Source organism: Apium graveolens, chromosome 11 (genome assembly GCF_009905375.1).
Source record: "Apium graveolens cultivar Ventura chromosome 11, ASM990537v1, whole genome shotgun sequence".
In the NCBI taxonomy this organism is placed as follows: domain Eukaryota; kingdom Viridiplantae; phylum Streptophyta; class Magnoliopsida; order Apiales; family Apiaceae; genus Apium; species Apium graveolens.
In genome coordinates, this window is record NC_133657.1 from 26,411,813 (window position 1) to 26,429,289 (window position 17,477).

General features: G+C 36.3%; 1 protein-coding gene across 1 annotated transcript; it reads left to right on the forward strand.

The window, feature by feature from the left end:
* Window positions 1-6,557: 6,557 nt before the first annotated feature.
* On the forward strand, window positions 6,558-8,468 carry LOC141695419 (uncharacterized). Its single transcript, XM_074499666.1, has one exon. It carries the CDS (start codon window positions 6,558-6,560, stop codon window positions 8,466-8,468), a length of 1,911 nt encoding a protein of 636 aa, XP_074355767.1.
* The last annotated feature ends 9,009 nt before the right edge of the window (window positions 8,469-17,477 follow it).

The following is a 17,477-nucleotide window of genomic DNA, read 5'->3' on the forward strand; positions in this document are numbered from 1 at the left end:
CTCAAGGCGCTTTCTGAAACAGCCAAGTACAAGAATAAAACTTCACCCAGAACTGGCTTGGCCAACAACGGGGCCTGGCCCATATACTTCTTTAACTCTTCAAATGCCTTCTGATTTTCCTCACTCCATACAAAGTCTTTAATGTTCTTTAATGACTTGAAGAATGACAAGCACTTGTCTCCTGACTTGGAGATGAATCGTCCTAGCGCAGCAACCCTTCCTGTGAGTTTCTGAACATCCTTGACAGTTTTTGGGGGTTCCATGTCCAGGATTGCCTTTATTTTATCGGGGTTAGCCTCAATTCCCCTCTTTGAGACCATCAACCCCAAGAATTTTCCAGATCCTACTCCGAAAGCACACTTCGTGGGATTCAACATCATCTTGTGGTACCTCAGGACCTCAAAAGCTTCCCTCAAATGGGTTATATGATCAGTCTTTACTAGACTCTTGACTAGCATGTCATCAACATAGACTTCCATAGTCTTCCCAATAAGATCCTTAAAAATTTTATTCACCAACCTTTGATAGGTGGCTCCTGCATTCTTGAGACCAAACGCCATAACAAGATAACAATAAACACCAAAGTCAGTGATAAATGATACCTTTGGAATGTCATCCTTATGCATTTTGATCTGGTTGTATCCGCTAAATCCATCCATGAAACTCAGCATCTCATGTCCAGCGGTGGCATCAATCAAAGTATCAATTCTAGGCAGCGGAAAACAGTCTTTGGGACATGCATCATTCAGATCGGTGAAGTCTATACACATCCTCCACTTTCCATTAGCCTTCTTCACCATGACAGGGTTTGCTAACCACTCCGGAAATTGAATCTCCTCAATGAAACCAGCCTCTAAGAGCTTTTCCACTTCCTGCTTTATAGCCTCTTGTCTTTCCGGGGCAAAATTTCTTTTCTTTTGTTTCACTGTCTTCCGGCTTGGATCCACGTTTAACTTGTGGGTAATTAACCCCGGGTCTATGCCTGGCATATCAGCTGCTGACCATGCAAACACATCACTATTTTCTTGCAAAAATTTCACTAACTTCCCTCTAAGGGGCTCCTCTAATGTAGCTCCAATGAAAGTCATCCTCTCAGGATTCTTGGGATCTAAAGGAACCGAAACCAATTCTTCTGCTGGCCTTCCTCTATTCTCATCATTTTCTCGAACATCCATATCTTCAATAGGGAGAACCTGCCCCCCGACTCCATCTGCCCTCAAAGAGGCCACATAACAGCTTCTAGCCATTTTTTGATCTCCCCTCTCTTCTCCAATCCCGTTTCGGGTGGGAAACTTCATGACTGAATGGTAGGAAGAGGGGACTGCCTTGAAGGCATGTATCCCTGTTCTCCCCATGATAGCATTATAAGTTGAACTAGCCTTTACCACCACAAAATCCAGCATCTGCGTTGCTTGCCTTGGCTCCGTACCTATGGTGGTTGGTAATTTAATTATCCCTTCCACAGGACATTCTACTCCAGCAAATCCATATATCGGCATGTCGGTTGGTGTCAACTGGGAGTCGTTATACCCCATCCTTAGAAAGGTGTCGTGGAGCAAGATATCCACAGAAGCACCATTATCCACAAGGACCCTCTTAACCGGGCTATTTCCTATTATCGGCGTTATGACCAGCGGGTCGTCATGGGGAAACTTCACACCCTCTAGGTCGGAATCATCAAAAGCCAATGTTACTTCTGTCCTGGCCCTCTTCGGGGCTTCTCCAACAATATGCATAACTTCTCTAGTATATGCCTTTCTGGAATTTTTGGATAATCCAGCAGCAGTTGGACCTCCAAAGATCGTGTTTATCACAGGCCCTCGAGGTCTCGGCCCTCCATAAATGGTGTTTATAACTGGTCCTCTAGGTTGGGGATTCCGCCCCTGATCATCTTGGTCCCTCCTACGATCTTCAAAGTTCTTCCTTCCATTATTGTTTCTGTCTCCTCCATCTCCAGTATACTTGTTCAGCCTTCCTTTTCGAATCAAAAACTCAATTTCATCTTTCAACTGCCTACACTCATCGGTGTCATGACCAACATCTTTGTGAAACCTGCAATACTTGCCCTTATCTAGCTTGGCGGGATCAGCCTTCAAGGGCTTAGGCCAGCGAATATCTCTGTCTTTCTCAATCTCCATCAAAATCTGACTTCTGGGGGCATTCAGCTTAGCGTATTCAGTGAACTTTTGCCCAGGTCCTCCCTTCTTGGGGGTTGAATCAGGGTTTTGTTCAGTTCTAGGATACTTATCCTTAGCGATGTACTCCAAATCAGTTTTTCGTTTCTTGCCTCCAGTGGGCTCATTACTTACTACGGTCTTCCTCATACTCTCTTCAACCTTGATATACTTCCCTGCCCTCTCTTGGAGCTGCAACATGCTCTCAGGGGGTCGTTTGGCCAAAGACATCTTGAAAAACTCATCCCTAGTTCCTTGTTGCAGCGCTATCATGGCTACCTTATCATCAAGGTCTGGGACTTTTAAAGCCTCCTTTGTAAAACGATTTAGGTAATCTCTTAAGGATTCTTTAGCTCCCTGCACGAGACTCATGAGAGATGCTGAACTTTTCTCATGGACTCTTCCACTGATGAATTGCTTAATAAAAGCCTGACTTAATTCTCTGAATGATCCAATAGAATTTGGGGGTAGGCGACTGTACCATCTTTGAGCCATACCCGACAGGGTTTGAGGGAAGGCCCGACATTTTATAGCATCATTCACGGGTTGCAGCAGCAGTGCATTAGAGAATGTCCTAACATGATTAGCGGGGTCTCCCGTGCCATCATAGGCTTTGATAGTGGGCATCTTAAATTTTCTTGAGATATGGGCATTCATTATTTCTTCTGTGAAGGGTGGAGTTGGATCATCAGGATCTCCAAGGGGAAGGAGATTGCTTGGATCAGTTCTTGGGACAGCAGCCCTTCTTCTTACCGGACCATCCAGGTCTATGATAGGAGGAGGATTTCTCCCCCTAGGAGGTATGTGGGATCTGGTGGCTTGGTAAGCCTCCAAATCACGCCTCAGCCTTTGGATTTCAGCCTCATGAGCCCTGATCTTTTCCTGCACTTCTTGGGGATTCGCCCCTGGGGTGCTTTGGGGGCGTTGCCTTCCATCGGCCATTGGCTCTTTTCCAGGACGCCTCCTTCTCGGGGCCACTTCATCATCCGAAGATTCGGAGTCTCTCTCAGTGTATGGACCAGAAAATTCCCGATCCTCAGGGATAGGATCCAAACCTCGTATATAGGGGGGCGACCGCCCTCGTGCTTCGCTTCGCCCAGCATATCCACTTCCTCCAACCTCAGGGTGAAGGGGCATCCCATAAGGGGGGTTAGTAGTAACAATAGTTGAGTATTCATACCCGACGGGTCGAGAATTCACAGGTATATGTATTTGTTGAACTTGAGGATTCGTACCTTGAACAGTCGGGGGAGTTGTCCCTTGTGGCTGAGGATGAGTTGCCCCTGTCTGGGCTTCCCCCTGAGTAGATGCATAAGTTGAATGGGGAGGAACCTCCACGGTTGATGAAATCACCTGGGTTGTCCCTGATGGTGTTCCCTCCTCCAGAGTGCTGGTTGTTCTCCGTGTTCTCGCCATGGTTGTTGTTGCGTTTCCCACAGACGGCGCCAAATGTTATGGATTAAAACTACTATATATAATTGCTGTATTTAATACTAAGATTCGGGAGCTCAAGGCCTTTAATGGCTGCTCTCGTATTTCGTAGCTTAATTCTGCCTTTACGAGATGCCTACGTATCTCTGTGAATTAGAGAATCAAGCCAAAAAACGTAGTTCTGATTGGTGGGGGTGAGACCCCTTATATAGATGTGGGAGTCCTTGAATTGGACTTGGTATAGGAGACTTGGTGGATAAGCCTCTGAATTAGGATAGACTTAGGAGTCCTAGGAAGTAGGAAGCTGATTCCTTATCCTTTTAGGTCCCCTTGAGGTTAATTTCTAAAGATTTATATCCTCATCGGGACTCTTTTCAACATCTGATTTCTCCCTTATTAATTAACTACGAAATTAATTAATAATCAGGGCTTTTGGGCCTTTTTTATTCCATCAGGCCTGATCTGGTCCATCAGGCTTAACCTTTCTGGTCTGAGTATCATATATCTTTTTATTGGGTCTAGCAGCCCACAATTTGTACAATGCAGTATTTAATAATACAATCATAATTTATTTATCCCTATCAAAAACATACCAAAAACATCTCAGAATCACAATCTCCGGTCAAAATCGACATGAACTCCGACCAAAATATCATATTTTGATTCTGTAAACCAAACTCAACGTTCTATAGTGCAAATTGAAGCTAAGAACATATACAATCAAAGCCCTAACATTACAAGAACCAAATATTCCCAGAAATCATCGAGTTGTGTTTTAAAAATCTGACATAAACCCTAGAAATATCCTAAGTCATTTGATTGAATAATATAATAAAGTACTCTTATTATATTATTTAAGTTGTTTAAATAATAATAATACTTAGTATAAAATTTTATTTTAATCTTGAGTGTTGGTTTGCTTCTTTGATCGAAGCTCCCATAAAATTTAACTATAAGTCAAGCCCGAAATTAATCAAGGGCCAAAGAAAAGGAATGAAAGGGAGAAAAACGCGGAAAGATTGAGAGGTGGTTCTTTTCAAAACTCTCTCGATGTGGGATAAATTTGAACTTGTCTCTAAACTATAACTCAAAACGACACTATTGTGTGAATTATATAGAGTTATAGTAAGTCTTATAAGCATAATCTAGTCAATGTGGGACTAAATTGGACTAGATAACTAGTTCAGATCAAACTCAAAATCTAGTAATCTTGATAAAAAGAATTTTTAGCTTATTTAAGGATTTCGACTTATAGAAGCCAAGTAAAATCCTTTTAACACTTGTTAAAAATAAATAATTTGCTACCCCGTCCTTTATATAGGAGAAGAGTGTAGCCTTGTGTCTATTCATTCTCAATGTGGGAACCAAGAATGTTAAGACTTAACTAAGGCTTGTGTTGCCCAAGCCTTGTTTTTATAGATGAGGGAAGTGAGTCTCTTCAAAATATAGGCAATGTGGGACTTGGGATGTAAAAGCATATGAGAGTGTCATAGTCCCACATTGGAAAGAAAATAGAAGATAAACTAGAATAAATTGGGAAGTCTTTAGCATATTTGTTGCCAAGGTGCAAGTGCACTAGTGTGCACCTTGCCTTGAGCAAGATTCAAGTTTGCTGTGTGCATGGGGGTTGCCTTGGGAGTTACTTGTCCGTTTTTGCGACTTGTTTTGGAAAATGGAAAATTTATTTTTAAACTTGTCAAATTGAGTACCACATCGAAAAAGAAAAGAAGTAGTAAAGTTTCACTACCTATAAGATAATGAAGTGAGTTATTTATAAAGAGGGAGGAAGAAGCTAAAAGAAAGCTCCTTAGTTGGTAAGCCTTCCTACGCCCTCATCCATTATCATTTTTATTTAAATTAAGTAAATATTAGAATTTACTTGGTAAGATTTAGATTTTAATTTATTAATAAAATCATGTTACTGAGAATTGTGAATGACGTTGTTAGGGTACTAAGTCAAGAATAAAGGGACTTGAACTCGAGAAAGAAATTATTTTAGAAGTTATATTAAAAGCGATTTAAGGTAAGTATATACTGTACTATTTCACTGTATTTCACTGTATTTCACTGTTGATGTTTTGATTCTTATATGATGATTGATTTGATCGGACTGATAACTCACTGATGGAAAATGAGTATTCTTGCACTGATACTTGATGAACTGATGATGATACTTCCTTTTTGGAAGTAAGTTAAACCAATTGTTTAGCTGGCTGGGATCCCAACTTGATGAATTGATGAACTTGTCATGCTTGAATACTCAGTTTTAATCTTGTGAGAACTATATGATGAATTTTTGTTGATTGTAGTAATTTTCATGTCTCTTTATTCGAATATTTGTTTGATGAACTTTGATTTCTTGGATAAACCTCAGTTGAATTCTACTATATATGCTTACTAAGCTTTCTAAGCTCACTCGTTTATGTCACTAACTTCCACAGGAAAGAACTTTGGAGAAGGATGTTCGGGAAATGATAAGTATGTGATGAACTAAGGCTTAGTAGATGATGAACACGTATAGTATCTTAATGAATAATGCTTGTGTAATAGACTTTTGATTGTATCGTGAACTTTGGTTGTAATACTTGGAATACTGTAAGAATTATATATTATTATTTAAGTTTAAGGTTGTGTAAGCAAATATTGAGTGAATTGGTTTGGTTTGGTTTGGCGTTCCCGGGTTCGGGTTTCTGAGGTCATCCCGGGGTCCGGGGCGTCACAGGTGGCATCAGAGCTAAGGTTTAGAAATAGGATTTCGAATCGCGGGTAGTCCAATAGTAGGCCTAATGTATGTGTAGAAAATGTGTAGTCGTAATTCTTGAACATGGTCAATATAAGGTGTATGACGTGTTTAGTACTCGATCGATCGTTATTATGACGTACATCATGATGTGTGCGGCATATATTCCGAATGAAGTAGGATTAATATTATATGTTGAATTGTAGGAGAAGATGGCTGATGGAAATTCTGATGGGACTGGATCCAGTGTACAAATTAGCCCTGAGATGTTGTTGATTTTTGGGGAAATGAAGAATATGTTTAAGAGCCTAATGGAGGGGCGAACAACTGCGGATACTCCCGAAATAAATGGGGAACGTGTTGAAAATATGGAAAAAGAAGGCGAGAATAAGCGAAGGTGTACATACAAGGCTTTTAAGGATGCAGATCCCCCAATTTTTAAAGGAGAATTGGATCCCCATGTTGCGAATGTTTGGATTAAAGAAATGGAGAAAGTAATAGAGATATCGGAATGTTCAGAGGAGCAAAAGGTAAAATTTGCAACACACTCATTAAGGGGGGAAGCTGTATTTTGGTGGGATACGGTTAAACAGACTGAAGATTGTTCTAAAATGGGTTGGACAAGGTTTAAGGAATTGTTCTTTGATAAATATTTTCCTATCTGTATGAAGAATGAGATGGAGATGAAGTTTCTAGGACTAAAGCAAGAAGGAATGTCTGTGTCGGAGTATCTTTCAAGATTCTTGGAACTTTCCAGGTTTGCTCCTCATCAGGTTGATACTGAAGCCAGAAAATGTCAGAGATTTCAAGAAGGGCTGAAACCCCAAATTAGAGAGAAGGTGTCCTTGTTGGAGTTGGAACAATTTGATAAGTTGGTTGGGAAGGCGAGGATTGCAGAAAGGGACTATGAAGCTCGCACTCAATTCTTTAACAATAAGAAACGAGGAAGAGAAACAGAATTGAGTGTTAACTCAGGATTTAAGAAGGACAACAAGAAACTACATATAAGGAAGAAGGAGAGTTTTCGGGGAAGTGATAAGAGGATCATTGCATCTGAGTGTAAGAAATGTGGACTGAAACATGGTGGTGATATTTGTTATCGAGCTGATGGGCTGTGTTACAATTGTGGAGAAAAGGGACATATAGCTTCTCAATGTCCCAAGCCTAAAGTGAATTATTGCTACAGTTGTGGACAACCAAGTCATTTATCAAGGGACTGCCCACAAAAAGGAGTCAGGCAAGAAGTGGAAACTAAAGGAAATAGGACTTCTACAGCAAGACCTTTTCAACAATCAGCACCTAGGGCAGTGGCACGAACCTATGCAATGACAACTCAGGATGTCGAAAAATCTCATGATGTTGTGTCAGGTACGCTTCAACTTTGTGCTCAAGATGTTCATGTGTTGTTTGATTCGGGGTCAACCCATTCTTTTATGGATACAAAATATGTGGATAAGTTAAATGTACCTGTGCAAAATCTAGATAATGGATTTCTGGTAAAACTTCCAAACGGTAGAAATTTGTTCGTAGATAAAATTTATCGAGATTGTCCCTTAATGATTGGTGAACAAACCTTCTTAGTGAATTTATTACCGTTAGAACTGAGGGACTTTGGAGTGATTCTGGGAATGGATTGGTTGTCGAAGCATAGGGCGAATCTAAATTGTTATAAGAAGCGAATATGTTTAACCGGCTCGAACAAAAAGAAAGTATATTTCAAGGGAGATAGTATAGAAAAACCCAGTGTTATGATATCAATTTTAAAGGCTTGTAAGATGCTAAGAAAAGGTTGTGAAGGTTTTCTAGCATATATGGTAGGGAATGAAGGAATTAAAAATAAAGTCGAGGATACACCTGTAGTTAGAGAGTTTTTAGATGTCTTTCCCGAAGAGTTACCAAATTTGCCCCCTGAAAGAGAAGTTGAGTTTGGGATTGAATTGATTCCGGTTGCCCAACCAGTATCGAAAGCACCATATAGAATGGCACCGACAGAATTAGCGGAACTTAAGATACAATTACAAGAGTTGTTGGATAAAAAGTTTATTAGACCAAGTGTTTCTTCTTGGGGAGCACCAGTGTTGTTTGTAAAAAAAGAAGGATGGTTCTCTAAGTTTATGTATTGATTATAGAGAGCTAAATAAGTTGACGATAAAGAATAAATATCCGCTACCATGAATAGACGATCTTTTTGATCAATTGCAAGGAGCCACTTACTTTTCAAAGATTGATTTGTGCTCAGGTTAGCATCAGTTGAGAGTAAAGAAAGAAAACATTCCATTGACGGCATTTAGGACTCGATATGGTCATTATGAATTTGTAGTGATGTCATTTGGGGTGACAAATGCACCGGCAGTATTTATGGATTTGATGAATCGAGTATTTAGGAATTATCTGGATAAGTTTGTAATTGTGTTTATCAATGATATTCTTATTTTCTCGAGAACTGAGGAAGAACATGAGGAACATTTGAGGATGGTGTTACAAATTTTGAGAAAAGAACAGTTGTATGCTAAATTTTCAAAATGTGAGTTTTGGTTAAGAAGAGTAAGTTTTCTAGGACATGTAGTTTCGGAAGAAGGAATTTCAGTTGATCCTTCAAAGATTGAAGTAATTATGAATTGGGAGAGACCAAAGACGGTGATAGAAATTCGAAGTTTCTTAGGGTTGGCTGGATATTATAGAAAGTTTGTTCAAAATTTCTCTAAGATAGTGGGACCGTTAACGAATCTTACAAGAAAGGAAGTTAAGTTTGTTTGGTCGGAAGAATGTGAGCAAAGTTTTGATGAATTAAAGAAAAGACTAACGTCTACCCCGGTACTTAGATTACCAGATGGAACTGAAGACTTTGTGATTTATAGTGATGCATCAAGAAAAGGTTTGGGGTGTGTGTTAATGCAACGCGGTAAGGTAATTGCTTATGCATCTCGACAATTAAGAAACCATGAGAAGAACTACCCCACCCACGACCTGGAATTGGCTGCAGTAGTTTTCGCTCTTAAGATTTGGAGACATTACTTGTATGGGGAAAAGCGCAAAATTTATACTGACCATCAGAGCTTAAAGTATATTTTCTCACAGAAGGATTTAAATATGAGACAGAGAAGATGGTTGGAGTTGTTGAAAGATTATGATTGTGAAATTTTATATCACCCCGGTAAGGCAAATATTGTGGCTGATGCATTAAGTAGGAAACAAGTAGGGAATTGTTCAAGCATTGAAGTGGAATCCATAAATCATAAGGAATTGGAAACATTTAGGATTGAATTTGTTAAGAAAGGAGAGGAAGAGAGTTTAGTGTATCAAATCGAGGTTAGACCCATCTTTTTAGAAAAGATAAAGGAAAGTCAGAGACAAGATGAATGCTTAAAGGAGATTTGGAATAATTCAAATTCAGAATTAGGTAAAAAGGATTTTAGGAAAGGTAATGATGAAATCGTTAGATTTCGGGATCGAATATATGTGCCGTCTGATGTAGAAATTAAGAAAGAAATTTTGTCTAACGCTCATTCATCACCTTTTTCGGTACATCCTGGATCTACGAAGATGTATAAGGACTTGAAAGAACATTTTTGGTGGCCTAAGATGAAGAGAGAAATTGCGGAGTATGTAGAAAGGTGTTTAATTTGTCAACAAGTAAAAGCAGAACATCAAAGGCCTGGGGGATTATTACAGTCTTTACCTGTCCCTGAGTGGAAATGGGAGCACATAACGATGGATTTTATACTTGGTTTGCCAAAGTCACAAAAAGGAAATGATGTCATCTGGGTTATTGTGGATAGACTGACGAAGAGTGCACATTTTCTAGCAATTTCAGAATCATCACCATTAGAGAAATTAGCAAAATTGTATATGCGGGAAATAGTGAGATTGCATGGAGTACCTGTTTCAATTGTATCTGACAGAGATCCTAGATTTACGTCTAGGTTTTGGAATAGTTTTCAAGAAGAGATGGGTACTAAGTTAAGTATGATCACGACGTTTCATTCTCAGACTGATGGGCAATCAGAACGCACAATTCAAGTTTTGGAAGACATGTTAAGAGATTGTGTATTGGATTTTAAAGGAAGTTGGGAAGAACATTTACCTTTAGTAGAATTTGCGTACAACAACAGTTTTTAAACAACAATTGGAATGGCTCCATACGAGGCTCTTTATGGACGTCGATGTAGAACGCCGTTATGTTGGGATGAAGTTGGAAAAAGAAAATTTTTAGGGCCTGAGTTAATTCGTGTAACTACCGAGAAAGTCAAGTTGATTCAACAGAGAATTTTGACGACTCAAAGCAGGCAAAAGAGTTATGCAGACAAGGATCGTCGAGAGGTGATGTTTAAGGAAGGAGACTTTGTATTTCTTAAGATTTCTCCTTGGAAGGGCATTATGAGATTCGGGAAGAAAGGAAAGTTAAGTCCACGTTATATTGGACCATTTGAGATTTTTAGACGGATTGGAGAAGTAGCATACGAATTAGCATTACCACCGAGTTTAGGGCATATTCATAACGTTTTTCATGTATCATATCTGAGGAAGTGTATTCCGGATCCATCGCATATTATAGATTATAAACCAATAGAGATTCAGGAAAATATGTAGTATGAAGAACTACCAGTTGAAATAGTCGATCGTCGTGAGCAAAAATTGAGAAACAAGGTTATATCTCTCGTGAAGGTGATTTGGCAAAATCATGAGATAGAGGAAGCAACTGGGGAACCCGAAGAGATGATGAGAGCAAAGTATCCCCACTTATTTCTTAAGTCAAGTACAAATTAACTTTTGAATTTCGAGGGCAAAATTCTATTAAGGGGGAAAGAATGTAATATCCTAAGTCATTTGATTGAATAATATAATAAAGTACTCTTATTATATTATTTAAGTTGTTTAAATAATAATAATACTTAGTATAAAATTTTATTTTAATCTTGAGTGTTGGTTTGCTTCTTTCATCGAAGCTCCCATAAAATTTAACTATAAGTCAAGCCCGAAATTAATCAAGGGCCAAGGAAAAGGAATGAAAGGTTGAAAAACGCGGAAAGATTGAGAGGTGGTTCTTTTCAAAACTCTCTCGATGTGGGATAAATTTGAACTTGTCTCTAAACTATAACTCAAAACGACACTATTGTGTGAATTATATAGAGTTATAGTAAGTCTTATAAGCATAATCTAGTCAATGTGGGACTAAATTGGACTAGATAACTAGTTCAGATCAAACTCAAAATCTAGTAATCTTGATAAAAAGAATTTTTAGTTTATTTAAGGATTTCGACTTATAGAAGCCAAGTAAAATCCTTTTAACACTTGTTAAAAATAAATAATTTGCTAACCCGTCCTTTATATATGAGAAGAGTGTAGCCTTGTGTCTATTCATTCTCAATGTGGGAACCAAGAATGTTAAGACTTAACTAAGGCTTGTGTTGCCCAAGCCTTGTTTTTATAGATGAGGGAAGTGAGTCTCTTCAAAACATAGGCAATGTGGGACTTGGGATGTAAGAGCATATGAGAGTGTCATAGTCCCACATTGGAAAGAAAATAGAAGATAAACTAGAATAAATTGGGAAGTCTTTAGCATATTTGTTGCCAAGGTGCAAGTGAACTTGTGTGCACCTTGCCTTGAGCAAGATTCAAGTTTGCTGTGTGCATGGGGGTTGCCTTGGGAGTTACTTTTCCGTTTTTGCGACTTGTTTTGGAAAATGGAAAATTTATTTTTAAACTTGTCAAATTGAGTACCACATCGAAAAAGAAAAGAAGTAGGAAAGTTTCACTACCTATAAGATAATGAAGTGAGTTATTTATAAAGAGGGAGGAAGAAGCTAAAAGAAAGCTCCTTAGTTGGTAAGCCTTCCTACGCCCTCATCCATTATCATTTTTATTTAAATTAAGTAAATATTAGAATTTACTTGGTAAGATTTAGATTTTAATTTATTAATAAAATCATGTTACTGAGAATTGTGAATGACGTTGTTAGGGTACTAAGTCAAGAATAAAGGGACTTGAGACTCGAGAAAGAAATTATTTTAGAAGTTGTATTAAAAGCGATTTAAGGTAAGTATATACTGTACTATTTCACTGTATTTCACTGTTGATGTTTTGATTCTTATATGATGATTGATTTGATCGGACTGATAACTCACTGATGGAAAATGAGTATTCTTGCACTGATACTTGATGAACTGATGATGATACTTCCTTTTTGGAAGTAAGTTAAACCAATTGTTTAGCTGGCTGGGATCCCAACTTGATGAATTGATGAACTTGTCATGCTTGAATACTCAGTTTTAATCTTGTGAGAACTATATGATGAATTTTTGTTGATTGTAGTAACTTTCATGTCTCTTTATTCGAATATTTGTTTGATGAACTTTGATTTCTTGGATAAACCTCCGTTGAATTCTACTATATATGCTTACTGAGCTTTCTAAGCTTATGTCACTAACTTCCACAGGAAAGAACTTTGGAGAAGGATGTTCGGGAAAGGATAAGTATGTGATGAACTAAGGCTTAGTAGATGATGAACAGGTATAGTATCTTAATGAATAATGCTTGTGTAATAGACTTTTGGTTGTATCATGAACTTTGGTTGTAATACTTGGATACTGTAAGAATTATATATTATTATTTAAGTTTAAGGTTGTGTAAGCAAATATTGAGTGAATTGGTTTGGTTTGGTTTGGCGTTCCCGGGTTCGGGTTTCTGAGGTCATCCCGGGGTCCGGGGCGTCACAACTATCCAGGCATCGTTTGTTCAATTAAATACCATAAATCGACTGTAAATCATCCAACAAAGCTTTATCAATCATCAAAACATCAAAATAACCCTAGAATAAAAAAGTCCTAATTCGAACATAAACCCTAGAAATCGAAAATAAAAAACGATGCAATAAAACGTGAAATTGATGCAAGAAACAGAAAGAACGGATCAAAACCTTCGATTTGAGTACTTGAATCACACGATTTGATGTTGTAATCAGTGAGAAATCACGACTTGATTCTTCGACCCAAACCTGTTCTTCCCGACCCGATTTCAGAGAATTTTGTGTATTTTTGCAGATTTTAATGATTAATTATAATTAATTAAATAAAAATTAAGCTATTTATAGTAGTAAAATTAATACTCCTAATTAAAATTAAGGCCCTAATTCTACACTTTTTAAAATTAATAGGCCCCTAATTTTATAATTTTTTAGTATTAAAATTTAATTTATAAATATTTTATATATACAATATATATGCCAAAATTTTCCAAAAATTGTGAATAATGCAAAAATGCAAAGAAATAATATAAATGAAAGTCCTTTAATTTTATAAAAATAAAAATGTGATTTTTGTGGGGTTTTTGACACCCAATGGTGCCCGGAAAAATCATTTTTCATAAAACGAGAAAATTTATAAAATATCTAGATGTTCAGAATATTGTGATTGTAAAAGCCATTTGATGAAAAATAAGGCCCATTATTTTTTTTGAAATACTGCTTTAAAATCATTATTTGGGTCGTAAAACGTTTGAAATGAAACCTATGAATGCATAATAAAATATCTGAAAAATACCTTAAGAATATAGAAATGACATGGAATACACGTAACATATAATAGTTAGGGTTTATCAGATAATCACACATAAATGATATAGTAATACGCATATTTTATTATAATTATGATATAATATAAACATAAATTTCCCAGTCGTTACAATACTCCTTATCAACTAGTGACAAATCATTTAAGAGTTTGACAAATGTGTCATATAAATCAGTCAATGACTCATTAGGCTTTGAGTCAAAGTGTTCATACTCTTGAGTGAGTATTGTCTTCCTGTTCTTCTTAATCGAATCAGTTCCCTGGCACCTTGTCTCCAAGGCATCCCATATCTCATTTAGAGTCTGGCAGTTAATTACCCTGTTTGACATTACATTATCAATGGCACTATGCAGCAAGTGTCGTACCTTAGCATACTTAGCAATTGATGTTATATCTTCAGCAGTGTAATCACTCTTCTCCTTTGGTACAGACTTTGCTGCTTCACCTGCAACAACAACAGCGAGCTTTGTTGGCTTGTGAGGTCCTTCATTGATTCTGTCAAGATATTTGGATCTGTAGCTTCCAGAAACATAGTCATCCTCACCTTCCATATGGGATATTCATATGGTTTAAGTATGGGAACTCTAATAACCTCATATTGACTATGGATTTGAGTCTTTGGGGGATCTTCAGTTTTGGTGGGCTTGGTTGGAGTTTCTGCTTCAGACATGATTGTTTTTGGATCTTAAACTGTTTGTGTGTTAACAGATAGGCTCCGATACCACTTGTTAGGTCACACACACTGTAGAAGGGGGTTGAATACAGTGTATATCACAATCAAATCGAATACAAAGAACACAAGTAACAGAAAACAAACTTTATTAAACTTTGTTACAATGTAGAACTGTCTTCTCTCAGTGATGAACAAATATCACGAGAGCTGCTAGGGTTACAATGAATAATATTCTCGATAATAATAACACTTATAGTATAAACCCTATGTCTGTGTTTATATATCACACAGTTACAAGATAATTGCTAATTTATATTGAATATAATTCTGCTTCCTAAAATATATCAATCAGTTATCTTTTCTTCCAAGTATTCCATTCTTCACAGAATTCCTTCTTCATGCATATCTCTTCTTACGTTTGTCTTGATCTTCTTTCCTTTCAATCAGCCGTCTTCCTTATCTGAAAGTTTCCTTTAAGTCATGATATTATCTCCTCATAAATATCTTCTGAACTTTAACTACTGATAACTTAAGTTCTGACTTCAATATAAGTGCTGATTTCAGTTAAGTACTGATTTGTCCTGTTTAAGTAAGATCTAAAAACTAAAAATAAATCATATTAGACATGATATTATCAAATATATCTAACAGAAAGTTACAGCAAAAATGGTCAGAAAATAACCACATAGGCATATAACACATCAATCAGATAGCACGTAGCACATAGCACGCAAGATATTCGATCAAAATAATTTTTCAAAAAATATTCGGGGTCAAAATGATATTTCAGGCATTTAATACAAATTTTTGAACATATTTCGGAATTAAAACGTGACTCCGAATAATTTTATAATTAAATAATGGAGTTCGAACACCCGAATCTGACTTTAAAATAATTTTAAAATAATTATCGAGCCTTGAAAATAATTTAAAATAATATTTTAAAGCTCAAAATTATTTTTCGGAATTTCTAAATCAAAATAAAAGATTAAATCCAATTAAATAATTAATTAAAATTAATTAATAACTAATTAAATTTATTAATCAATTAATATCTAAATTAATTCACTAATTAAATAATTAATTATCAACTAAGATTAATTAATTAAATAATTAAGATTTATTTTTAACTTAAAAATAATTTTCAGAAAATAAATAATGAATTTTGGAATTTTAAAATAAATAAAAATAAATTTCTGAAAATATTATAAAAAGATAATATATTTTCTGAAAATAATAAATCAGAAATCTGATTTTTAAAATTTTTAAAAACTGAAATCTGATTTTTAAAAGATTTTAAAACAGGATGATAAAATGTAAATTTTATAAAAATTCGGGGGTTAAACTGTAATTGTTACAGTCACCCCTACCTCCATCCCTCACCGGCCGGAACTCCATGGTCGCCGCCATGGAGCTTTTCCGACAGCCTGAAAATGCACCAGAAACGCATGAAATTTACGGGGAATAATCCCCAAGCTTCCAGCAACACAGTCGCACAGATATTTAGAGCAAACCATCCCTGAATTGCCTAGCAAACTTCTCCGAAGTTTCCGATGCCGCCGTGCGTCGTTTTCCGGTGAACCTGTTCCAGACCTCCTATGTTTTCCAAATTTACATGGTTCGATTGCTTATGAAACGATCTATAAGCTAGTATCTCCCGTTTCAACCCAGAATCATCGGATTTAAAAGTCCTAAATTTCAATTAAAATTATTCAAGAACATAAACCCTAATTTCAATTTCCAGAATCAAACATCATTTTCTCTATGTTATTGAACTCTATTTTTGACATATAATATACCAAATTGACCGGAAAAATATTATCTGCACGATGGAATCATCAAATCTTATCAACAACATCAAGAACAAATTTTCATAATTTAATCTTTAATAAATTTGAAATAAAACAATGCAATAAGAAAAATACCTTGATTTCTGCATCAAAATAGATGGTGGATTTAGAAAGAGGTTTTTGAGAGCTTCGTTTTGATATATTGCATGCCCAAATCAGAGTTCGATAACGCATTCGTTTGTGCGATTGATTTTCAAGAACACGACATGAATTCGACGTTTTCTCTGTTTTTTACGGAATTTTACTGACTGATTATGATTATACGAATAAAATGAAATAATAAAAGGCTATATATATTTATGGAATATTGGTTCGTTTTGGATCGTTAAATTAGTTACTTAGCCGCTAAGTAAATGGAAAAATGATCCAATTTAATACCCGTATTGGATAATTATCCTAACCGAGCTTCTTATAAAACACTTTATACGAAAATAACGTAATATTATCCCTTCTTTCGAGAATACGGGTTTTGTTGCTTTATTGAAATAAATATCGTGTCGAAAATTTTGCGTCGGGCCGCGCACGGGTCAAACCGTAATTCGGATCAAAAAAGTAAAATCACAGAAAATGTCCGGAATTACCAGATTAGGTTAGGAAAGAGTTTTCGGAAGAGTTTCGGGTTGTAAAAACGTAAAAAACGGTTGAGGTTGGACGATTTCCGGCTTTAGAAAATGATTTTGTAATTATTCATAAAATAATTAATAAATTCATAAATCAATATAAAATCATATAACACTCCAAAAATTACCAGCAAAATACCTTAATTATCTATATTTTATTCTGGACATAATAAAATTAACATACTTATACTTTACCACATATAAACATCCATATAACAACACCAATCATCAGATAATTCACCTAAAATCACAATATAATCACATAATAATTATTTTTCAATAAAAATAATTACACGCTATGTCCCGGATATTACATGATCCATGTTTCTCACTGAGTTTAGACAGCTTGGCTTTGCTAATAGGTTTTCTTTCACTCGACGGATGTGGTTCCTTTTTATCTCTCGATGGATAATCTTCATTA